The 12499-nt window shown below is 45.0% G+C and overlaps 1 protein-coding gene across 1 annotated transcript in view; it reads left to right on the top strand.

Moving 5' to 3' along the window:
* SV2C (synaptic vesicle glycoprotein 2C) overlaps positions 1-12499 on the top strand; it is a 352825-nt gene that overhangs the window by 247400 nt on the left and 92926 nt on the right. The window contains exon 4 of the mRNA XM_088443732.1: positions 10262-10413. Coding sequence (XP_088299858.1) covers positions 10262-10413 — 152 coding nt within the window. The remainder of the gene's footprint in view (positions 1-10261; positions 10414-12499) is intronic.

Raw genomic sequence — 12499 nt, 5'->3', positions numbered from 1 at the left:
AGGGGTGCTCCCCCAAAGTGCACCAAAAAAATATTTTTTTAATTTTTTTCTGTGTTTGTGAATTGTGTGCACTGTGGCTGCACGTACATCAACAAAGGAGCAGCGCCAAGCGTGCGCCTGTGTCATAAGTAAAGGGCCGGCTGGCTTGTCCGTTAAAGGGTGCTGTAACCCCCAAAGTGCACTCCAAAAAAAATTAAATCAATTTTTTTTGTGTGTTTGTGAATTGTGTGCGCAGTAGCTGCACGTGCATCAACAAAGTAGCGTCAAGCGTGTGCCTGTGTCATAAGTAAAAGGCCAGCTGGCTCATCTGTTAAAGGGTGGTGTAACTCCCAAAGTGCACTCCAAACAAAATAAAACATTATTTTCTGTGTTTGTGAATTGTGTGCACTGTGGCTGCACGTGCATCAACAAAGGAGCAGCGCCAAGCGTGCGCCTGTGCCCCATAAGTAAAGGGCCAGCTGGCTCATCTCTTAAAGGGTGGTGTAAGCCCCCAAAGTGCACTCCAACAAAAATAAAAGATGATCTTCTGTGTTTGTGAATTGTGTGCGCTTTAGCCGCACGTCCATCAACAAAGGAGCAGCGCCAAGCGTACGTCTGTGTCATAAGTAAGGGGCCAGTTGGCTTGTCTGTTAAAGGGTGCTGTAACCCCCAAAGTGCGCTCCAATAAATATATATTTTTTTTATGTGTTTGTGAATTGTGTGCACTGTACGTGCATCCTCAAAGCAGCAGCGCCATGCGTGCATCTGTCCGTTAAAGGGTGGTGTAACCCCCAAAGTGCACTCCAACAAAAATAAAAAATTCTTCTTTTCTGTGTTGTGAATTGTGTGCACTGTACGTGCATCCTCAAAGCAGCAGCGCCTAGCATGCGTCTGTCTGTTAAAGGGTGGTGTAACCCCCAAAGTGCACTCCAACAAAATAAAACATTTGTGAATTGTGTTCACTGTATGTGCATCCTCAAAGCAGCAGCGCCAAGCGTGCGTCTGTCTGTTAAAGGGTGGTGTAACCCCCAAAGTGCACTCCAACAAAATTCAAACATTTTCTTCTGTGTTTGTGAATTGTGTGCACTGTACGTGCATCAACAAAGGAGCAGCGCCAAGCATGCGCCTGTGTCCCATAAGTCAAGGGCCGGTTTGGACATCTAGTCCGGACTGAAGGACCTGCCAACAATTTCTGACATGTCTATTGTCACTGCATATGATACTGTCACCACTGACAGAATGGTGGAGGATTACATTGGTGACAGCATCCAAGTAGGCATGTCAGATAGTCCGTACCTGTACTGGCAGGAAAAAGAGGCAATTTGGAGGCCCCTGTACAAACTGGCTTTATTTTACCTGAGTTGCCCCCCCTCCAGTGTGTACTCCGAAAAAGTGTTTAGTGCAGTTGGGAACCTTGTCAGCGGAAGGCGTAGGAGGTTGCTTCCACAAAATGTGGAGAAGATGATATTCATTAAAATGAATTATCAATTCTTCCAGGGAGACCAGCCTCCAGAACGTACAGAGGGACCTGTGGTGCTGGATTCCAGGGGGGACGAATTAATACTCTATGAGGATGAGGATGTACACAACACTGAAGAGGGTGAGGAATCGGTGGATGAGGAGGATGAGGATGACATCTTGCCTCCGTAGAGCCAGTTTGTGCAGGGACAGATTAATTGCCAGCTTGCTTTGTGGGGGCCCAAACGAACCAATCATTTCAGCCACAGTCATGTGGCAGACCCTGGTGCTGAAATGATTGGTTTGTTAAAGTGTGCATGTCCTGTTTATACAACATAAGGGTTTTTTCTTTGCATTATGTACTGTTTGCGGCCCAGTTTTTCAAACTGCCATCCTGTCTGCTACTGCAGTGTCACTCCTAGATGGGCCACGTGTTTGTGCCGCCCACTTGTGTCGCTTAGCATAGTCATCCAGCTACCTCGGTGCAACCTTTTGGACATAAAAACACTATTGTGAGGTGTGAGGTGTTCAGAATAGACTGGAAATGAGTGGAAATTAAGGTTATTGAGGTTAATAATAGCATAGGAGCAGAAAAACCCACAAATTCTGTGATTTTAGCTGTTTTTATGCTTTTTTTCAAAAAAATACAGATCCAAAACACAAAACCCAGAACCCAAAACACGGAAGGGTGGTTTTGGCAAAACCAATCCAGATCCAAAACACGAAGAAAGATCCAGATCCAAAACCAAAACACAAAACACGAAAAGTGGCCGGTGCACACCCCTACTTCTAACTGTCATTTTTCAAACACTGGCTGGTCATGTATCCCTCTCCACTTTATTACTTTTCAGAGCTTAGTACATCTGGCCCTTGTAGGCTTCATTATGAAATACCATAAGAATAACAGAATCTGCCACAGCGGATTGTGGCTTATATACTTGGCAAATGATCAATGCGATTCTTTAGATTGTCAGAAAATGTAATGTCTATTATATCTCACTGATAAAATTGCTCCCAAAATGATTAATTATATTAATGGCTGTCATGTAATATTGGATCTTTACCAATGATTTATGGTGTGGAGATCTACTTCACTTTGTCTGTCAGCCTCACAAATACCCATTTTTCATGTTATAGATAATGGGAATTTAGACAGATGATAAATAACACAGAATTCTAAATCAATATTAATCTCTAAACACATTTATTATTCTCGAAGGTCTTAAGCTTGTTTTTTTGGACTTTTTTATTAAAGTATGCACATTTTTTATTTCTATAGTTACATTAGTGTTACAGTATATTGGGTGGATAATCTACAGGGCAGCCATGACTGAATTCAGCATTCAGACTGCTCTGGGCATTTGGAGTAAACGTGGCCTAAAGTACTGGTTACGCATATCACATGATCATGCACGTCTAGTCAGCACCCCCTCCTCCATTTTGCCTAGTGGGAAAATAAATTGTTGGTAAACCCCAAGTAACTGGTAAAAAGTAGATCTACTTACGAAAATGAAAGCCTAAAAACAGAGTTGGATTAAAGCTTTGGGGGGAGCCATGGGCCCTACAGACCAACATTTGGAACAGGGGGATGAACAGGGGTCATGGCCACATGTCACATTGCGCTAAGGAGGTGGACATCGCTTCCCCAGCCTCACACACACAGCAGGTGGGAGCGTTCCCTCCATACTTTTTCTTCATACAACACAATACCGTAACAGGGTGACAGTGATACTGGCTGCAGGGTGCCGTGGGGCAGATCCTTGAGCTCTGTGTGAGGGCACCACTCGCACAGAGCGTAGGGCACCCTAGTGATGGCACTGAGCTCACAGGTGCCATAGTGCCCAAATAACAGGACTATCCCGGTAAAATGATGATGGTTGGGGAGTATGCATACAATCATGGGGCTCCATTTATCAATGAGTTCGGCAGTGCATGAGTGGACACCTTCCTACTGTATGTTTTGCGAAAAATACAGTGATAAGGCTGCGGAGAGAATTTGCAGGGACAGAGCTTTATCGAAAGCTCTGTCCCTGCCAGGGATTTAAAAAAAATTCCTGGGATATTTCCTAAATTCGCAATGCGAATATAGGCGAAAATATCACACAGCCGCATTTGAAATGCAGATAGTAAATAGGGCCCATAGTCACACACATATAGACACACACACATGCATACTGTCACATACATACAAATATATAGTCACACACTTATACACATACATACATACTGTTAAACACACAAATATATACAGTCACACACTTATACACATACATACATACTGTCACACACATATATACAGTCACATATACACATACATACAGTCACACACTTAAGGCTCTATTAATCAATCTTTTTTTCACTAAAATAATGTGACAACGGGTGTTTTCACACCCTTTAATTAGAATTTGTTTAGTAAGCAGGTCGCATTTTCCATACTTGCAATGGGAAATTCGATCTGCTTTAAATGTATTAAGGGGAAATTGTGAAAAAATACTGGGTGGGAGCCCTGCTATAACAACGCCATCTGGAGATGGCATTAAGCAGTGTCCCCCCCGTCAGTCGGTCCCCTGATCAGCTTTGTGTTCTAAATAGACCACAAGCTGATCACTATTTAAAAAAAAAAAATAGTGTAAAAAAAGAAGAAATCAAACACTTACCTGGCTGGGGGTCCGCTAATCGGTGAGCTCTCTCCATCGGTCAGCTGGTTTACAGGGCTCCTGTACAGCTATGCTGTATACTGGCATCTCATTTTACAGCACACACCAGATGATCGGGGTCACAGACCAGGAGTCTGGAGACCAGCTGATCGAAGAGTCCTCACCGGATCACTGAGGTAAGTGTCAGCTCTTAGTGGGGGGACAAGGAGGAGGCATGGCTGCGGGGGGTCGCGGTATCCAGCAGCGGCACATGCATAGACACCTTGTCACTGTATTTTTTTTGAAAAATGCCATATGAGAAGTATGCAAAGAGGATTCGCAGGGACAGAGCTCTATCGCAAGCTCTGCCCCTGCAAGCGGATATTAGTACATCCAAGTGATATTGCCTAAATTTGCAATATGAATTTAGTAAAAAATATCACACTACAACCACATTTTAAATGTGGACTGTCGTACATAGGGGCCTTATACACATATATACATACTGTCACACGCAGTCATAAACATATATACACACATATATATAGTCACACACTTTTTGCAGTGCAGCTGTAATCAAAGCTTGGTGCCCCCTGAGAGAGGGGGCCTGGGGAATCTTGCCCCCTGTGAGCCCCTCCCCTCCCCCCCCCCTCAAACTTGTTTCCGCCAATAAACTAATAGAATAACTTGGGTTTTATAACTCAGTTGTACAGCAAAACCAGTGGTGCAAGTAGACTTCTTTTTTATAAGTACACCTTGGCCACACGTCCCAAGGAGCCAGGCAAAAACAGGAGGAGATGGCACTCAGCCGTGCACTGTGACTTGCTCGGCAGCGCAGTGAGCAGCTAATGGCGGTGCTGCGGAGGTAAGGTGGTCGGGTGGTACGATATACCGGCTAATAATTTTTTAATGGTACGCGGTACCGGCACATAGGACGTCATTCAGAGCCAGTCGCACAGAGCGTGCGGTCGGTCTGAATGAGGGGAGGACGTCTTGCGCATGCTCTATGGGGGGCCATCGACCCGGTCCGAGTGCATCGGCGCTAACGACCGGGTCTGAATGACCCCCATACTGCCTTACTTTCACCACTGAGCAGAATGGAATAAGCTGGCACTAAATAAATAAATGTTAATAATAACTAGGGGTGTGCACCGGCCACTTTTCGTGTTTTGTGTTTTGGTTTTGGATCTGGATCTTTCTTCGTGTTTTGGATCTGGATTGGTTTTGCCAAAACCACCCTTCCGTGTTTTGGGTTCTGGGTTTTGTGTTTTGGATCTGTATTTTTTTTTAAAAAAAGCATAAAAACAGCTAAAATCACAGAATTTGTGGGTTTTTCTGCTCCTATGCTATTATTAACCTCAATAACCTTAATTTCCACTCATTTCCAGTCTATTCTGAACACCTCACACCTCACAATAGTGTTTTTATGTCCAAAAGGTTGCACCGAGGTAGCTGGATGACTATGCTAAGAGATACGAGTGGGCGGCACAAACACGTGGCCCATCTAGGAGTGGCACTGCAGTGGCAGACAGGATGGCAGTTTGAAAAACTAGGCCCCAAACTGTACATAATGCAAAGAAAAAAAAGAGGTGCAAGATGGAATTGTCCTTGGGCCCTCCCACCCACCCTTATGTTGTATAAACAGGACATGCACACTTTAACAAACCAATCATTTCAGCGCCAGGGTCTGCCACACAACTGTGGCTGAAATTATTGGTTCGTTTGGGCCCCCACAAAACAAGCTGGCAATTAATCTGTCCCTGCACAAACTGGCTCTACGGAGGCAAGATGTCATCCTCATCCTCCTCATCCACCGATTCCTCACCCTCTTCAGTGTGTACATCCTCATCCTCACAGAGTATTAATTCGTCCCCGCTGGAATCCACAACCACAGGTCCCTCTGTACGTTCTGGAGGCTGGTCTCCCTGGAAGAGTTGATAATTCATTTTATGAACATCATCTTCTCCACATTTTGTGGAAGCAACCTCCTATGCCTTTCGCTGACAAGGTTCCTGGCTGCACTAAACACTCTTTCGGAGTACACACTGGAGGGGGGGCAACTCAGGTAAAATAGAGCCAGTTTCTACAGGGACCTCCAAATTGCTTCTTTTTCCTGCCAGTACAGGTACGGACTGTCTGACATGCCTACTTGGATGCTGTCACCGATGTAATCCTTTAACAGACAGACGCACGCTTGTCGCTGCTGCTTTGAGGATTCAAGTGCGGCTACAGCCCACACAATTCACAAAGACAGAAAAAAAAAAGAATATTTTTATTGTTTGTGGAGCACACTTTGAGGGTTACACCACCCTTTAACAGACAGATGCACGCTTGTCGCTGCTGCTTTGAGGATGCAAGTGCGGCTACAGCCCACACAATTCACAAAGACAGAAAAAAGAAGAAGAATATTTTTATTGTTTGTGTAGCACACTTTGAGGGTGTCACCACCCTTTAACAGACAGACGCACGCTTGTCGCTGCTGCTTTAAGGATGCAGGTGCGGCTACAGCCCACACAATTCACAAAGACAGAAAAAAGAAGAATATTTTTATTGTTTGTGTAGCACACTTTGAGGGTGTCACCACCCTTTAACAGACAGACGCACGCTTGTCGCTGCTGCTTTGAGGATGCAAGTGCAGCTACATCGCACACAAGTCACAAACACATTAAAAAAATAGTTTTTTATTTTTTGGAGCACTTTGAGAGTTACACCACCCTTTAACAGACAGACGCACGCTTGTCGCTGCTGCTTTAAGGATGCAGGTGCGGCTACAGCCCACACATTTCACAAAGACCGAAAAAAAAAGAACAATATTTTAATTGTTTGTGTAGCACACTGTGAGGGTGTCACCACCCTTTAACAGACAGACGCACGCTTGTCGCTGCTGCTTTAAGGATGCAGGTGCGGCTACAGCCCACACAATTCACAAAGACAGAAAAAAGAAGAATATTTTTATTGTTTGTGTAGCACACTTTGAGGGTGTCACCACCCTTTAACAGACAGACGCACGCTTGTCGCTGCTGCTTTGAGGATGCAAGTGTGGCTACATCGCACACAAGTCACAAACACATTAAAAAATGTTTTTTGATTTTTTGGAGCACTTTGAGAGTTACAACACCCTTTAACAGACAGATGCACGCATGTCGCTGCTGCTTTGAGGATGCAAGTGCGGCTACAGCCCACACAATTCACAAAGACAGAAAAAAAAAGAACAATATTTTAATTGTTTGTGTAGCACACTTTGAGGGTGTCACCACCCTTTAACAGACAGACGCACGCTTGTCGCTGCTGCTTTGAGGATGCAAGTGCGGCTACAGCCCACACAATTCACAAAGACAGAAAAAAAAAGAAGAATATTTTTATTGTTTGTGGAGCGCACTTTGAGGGTTACACCACCCTTTAACAGACAGACGCACGCTTGTCGCTGCTGCTTTGAGGATGCAGGTGGAATCTAGACGGGATTTGGAACCGGGGACACACTACCTCCATCAATTGTCTAAATCCCACTGCACTAATGGCGGATACCAGACGCACGTCTAACACCAACATAGCAGTCAAGGCCACAGTTATACGTTTTGCTTCAGGATGACTGCTGTCGTACTTCATCCTCATCGCTAGGGACTGTTGGAGGGTCAATTGTTTAGTAAAAGTAGTGATGTTCCTACTTCCTCTCTGGGATGATGAACAACTCCCAGCAGCAGCAACAGCACTAGGAGGAAGTGGTTCTTGATCTTTCCCTATTTTATTTTTATCGGAGAAAGTTTGGTCCTCCATTTATGTTATATTGATATATACGTGCGGCTAAAGCGCACACAAACACAGAAAATATTTTTTTATTTTTGCTGGAATGTAGTGCACTTTGTGGGTTACACCACCCTTTAAGAAATGAGCCAGCCGGCTCTTTACTTATGGGACACAGGCGCACGCTTCGCGCTGCTCCTTTGTTGATGCACGTGCAGCCACAGTGCACACAAGTCACAAACACAGAAAATATATATTTTTTGGGTTTGGACTGGAGTGTACTTTGGGGGTTACAGCACCCTTTAACGGTTAAGCCAGCCGGCCCTTTACTTATGACACAGGCGCACGCTTGGCACTACTTTGTTGATGCACGTGCGGCTACTGCGCACACAATTCACAAACACAGAAAATATATATTTTTTTGGTTTGGACTGGAGTGTACTTTGGGGGTTACAGCACCCTTTAATGGTCAAGCCAGCCGGCCCTTTACTTATGACACAGGCGCACGCTTGGCACTACTTTGTTGATGCACGTGCGGCTACTGCGCACACAATTCACAAACACAGAAAATATATATTTTTTTGGTTTGGACTGGAGTGTACTTTGGGGGTTACAGCACCCTTTAACGGTCAAGCCAGCCGGCCCTTTACTTATGACACAGGCGCACGCTTGGCACTACTTTGTTGATGCACGTGCGGCTACTGCGCACACAATTCCCAAACACAGAAAATAATTTTTTTTTTGGTTTGGACTGGAGTGTACTTTGGGGGTTACAGCACCCTTTAACGGTCAAGCCAGCCGGCCCTTTACTTATGACACAGGCGCACGCTTGGCACTACTTTGTTGATGCACGTGCGGCTACTGCGCACACAATTCACAAACACAGAAAATATATTATTTTTTTAGCACTTGGGGGGAGCACCCCTGATGGACAGAGCACCCCTGGACAACACTACAGCACCCCTTTAGGACTGGTACACTGCACAGGACTTTGGAGTGGACACAGCCCCTATGGAGAACTGACTGCACAACACAGTCCAGCCAGCCCCTATGGACTTTGAAGTAGTGGACACAGCCCCAATTAACAACAGCAGCACAGCACAACACAGCCAGCCCCTATGGACTTTGAAGTAGTGGATAAGAGCAGCACTACACTACACTACACTACACAGCCCTAACTCCCACCCTCCCTCTTCACTGTCCACAGCCGAGTGAGAAAATGGCGCCGACGCGGGTACCTTATATAGGATCCAAAACACATCTGGCTTCATTGAGACCTAATAGTGTGATCTGAAGATGTCTGCACATGCAGGCCATTAGCAAGCAACGGCTGTCTTACGTTAATTACATTTACCATCCTGGCCAATAAAGGTCCCAAACAATTAAATTGGATTGTTATATGGCAGTGCAATTGCTTTTTTGGCAGCACAATCAGGAAAGTTGGGCTAATTGACTGATATAGGTGACAAAACCATGTGTGCCTAACTTTTTGACTTCTTTGGGCTCCTGAACAACAAGGCACTACTTGTTTTGCTAATGATGGTCAGGCCGGATTAAGGGCCAAATGGGCCTGGGATGAAAATGTTCAAGTGCCCATTTGTGAGAAGCAGAGAAGCTGTTACCAGTACTATGTGGGTGTGGTCAGTACCATGTGACGTGTAACCTCATACACTATCAGCCCTAGGGGTCTATTTACTAAGCTTGAGATAAAGTGAACGGTGAGAAGGTACCAGCCAATCAGCTCCTAATTGCCATTTTTCACACACAGCCTGTGACATGGCAGTTAGGAGCAGTTTGGCTGGTGCCTTATCACCATTCACTTTATCTCCTAACACAGCTTAGTAAATAAACCCCCTAATGTCTCCATAGGCCTAGATAGATAAAAGTAGAAGAATTGCATAATTTTAGGAGGAAAATAAAAATACAATTTTAATACTTACATCATGCTGTCGGGATGAAGGGCCTATTTTTAATGTGGAGGCCTGGAGCTATAGCTCCATCCACCCCATTATTAATCTGGCACTGACGATGATTCAATAACATTTTTTATTCCTGGTTTCCTTCTTTGAAAAGAACAGAATATACTTATAATAAACCAATTATATGCTGTCCCTTCAACAGTGTTACCCTACACATACACTAGTTTGTATGTATAATGAATGCCTGCTGTTCTTTTGAACATATTTTAAATTTATCATCTAAAAACATGATATTCTTTTTCTTAGGAATGTACCTGAGCAGCGGTTGCCTTCTGAATACCGTTTATGTACTGTAGCTGCATTATAAAACACAGCTTTATGAGATGGGCTGTTGGTGTTAGGAGTAACTGTCAGCCATGCTTGATAGTTTAGGACTAATAAAACTATTTATTTGAAATAAGGTTGTTAAAAATAAAAGACCCGATCACCAAAAATAAATAATTGACATATATTTGATGACTTTTACAGGATAGGGGGAGCACTTCCAACGGCATTCTCCTATTTTTCGGAAGTCCTTGCAAGAGAGAAACGAGGAGAACATCTGAGTTGGCTGTGTATGTTTTGGATGATCGGAGGAATATACGCTTCAGCCATGGCTTGGGCCATAATTCCACATTATGGTAGGTGAAGTTTTCTGTTCACAGTTTTGTAAAGATGTGTCGTGCGCGAACCTGCCACTGTGATCGGGACTGCGATCGTAACGGCTACGCAGACCCATCGCAGTGATTGACAGGAAGTGCCGTTTGTGGTTGGTCCCGCCTGGAGGGGGGGTTGGGCAGCCAAACGCAGGCATGCCAGTGCGTTTCAGTGCCATTGCAGGGGCGTGCATAAATAATCCACTGCGGTATCATACACAGCCTGGGGCCTCATAGCATGCGCTGAAGTTAACAATTCCTGAGTGAGCTCTGACCTGCCTTAACTGTGCGTATGGGTTCGATGTTTCTTGATTGTACCGATGTTTTCACAGTCTTGCTAACCATTATGGATGTGCGTTTAGGTGAAGTGGGTATCCTTATGTAGTGGTGCGGCGGCATTGTGATCGCTATGGATTAGCATACTAACGCAGTTGAACTGCGTGCATACACTATATTGCGATCCTTAGCAAATCAGGCCCTCTATCATTACTTCTCCTTTATTGAACTCTGATTGACTGCTGGAGTTCCCTGATGAAACAACAGCTAGGGGGAGATTCAATTAGCCATGAGTTGGCCAAAAATTGCTTAACACAAGTTAAAAAACAAAGGCTGCAACTTTTTTGTATTAAATTAGAAATCCACATTAGGGCCTGATTCAGAGATGTACGTTACTCCAATATTTACGCAGTTGAGCGATTATCGGACTTACTGGGCATGTGCGCTCGTGCAAAGGTACTTTTGCAATTCCGCTCACAGTGAGGTTTCCTTCGCAAAGCGATTTATAGTCAGGAACCATTTGGGGGAAGGTAGTGGGGAGGGCGGGCAAAAACGCAGGTGTGTCACGGCCATTTTCAGGGCGCATCGTGGCCTGCTTCTGTGATCAAATAAAGTGGTTCTGACGGCTCAGTTCAGGCGGCCATTCTGCGTGACCATTGGGCTACTCAGGTGGCAGATTATAAAATGATCTACGACGAGGGCTGCGAATTTCTAGGCACTTGCTTGGATTTGCGATGGCCTGATTGGCAACTCAATACATTTCTAGCTGGCTACAGAATTTGCATATTTTTGCATAACAGATTGCATTAGCGTACATCTCTAAATCAGGCCCTTAATGCAGGTCTCAATGGGAATTAACGTGGATTTTAGTAGGGGGAAAAAATCTTATTTTAATGTAAAAATTACAGTACACTGGGCCTGATTCAGATTTGGACGCAGGAGTGATGGGTGCTGCGTCTTCGGTTGCGGCGGATCTGGGAAGGTATGTAAATGATTCAGGTGTCGTTTTTTGAATTGAGACGCCCACCTGTGCCCTTGATGACGCAGCAAGAGTGACATGCTGCAGGCTTTTGGGGGAGGAGATGGGGAGCGTTAATCTAAACAGAGGCGTGTTGTCTCCATTTTGGGGCATGCCAAAGTCAGTGGCTGCGTCCTCAGAGGCAGTTTCATTGGCCCCAGCTGCATAGTATTGCCTGACATCCTGAGTAACCTGATCCAATCCTGTGTCTGTGGATGCAGCCAGAGGGCCTGATAGCCATTTACCCCCATGTAACGGCCTCCAATACTTACATATGGCCACTAACAGCCTCCATCACTGTCCTGCTATTTTATTTGTTAGATTTTTAGGGGCTCAGTATGATTTCCCACCTCTGTTATGTCCTTCACATCAGAGCTGGATTAAAGGTTTGGGGGACCTGGAGTATTTAAAACAGGGGGCCTCTATGGTCTAAAATGAATAGCATATGCAGATGATTCAGAGACAGACGCTGCGTCTATATCGGGTGCAAGCGGCTGATGTTTTAAGTCTGCGCATGTGTCCGAGAAGCACCGCGCATGTGGCCCGATGGTTACCGCTGGAGGACACAGAACGAATTTGAACGTAGAGAAGCAATTTGGTGGGCGCTCCTGGAAGGGTGGCTAGTCAGATGCTGGCATGTCACAGGCATGTTGCACTGGCAGCCATGTTCCGCCTCCAGAGGTCTGCTCATGTCTGATGGTGTGACTGATTTGTACGCTCGGTGGCGGATTTGCGATGCAGCCAATGGGTGTCTCAGAAGGAACTGCGTCCATGTCT

Source organism: Taudactylus pleione, unplaced genomic scaffold (assembly GCF_031769625.1).
Source record: "Taudactylus pleione unplaced genomic scaffold, aTauple2 ptg000333l, whole genome shotgun sequence".
In the NCBI taxonomy this organism is placed as follows: Eukaryota; Metazoa; Chordata; class Amphibia; order Anura; family Myobatrachidae; genus Taudactylus; species Taudactylus pleione.
This window is presented reverse-complemented; position numbering and strand designations above follow the sequence as displayed.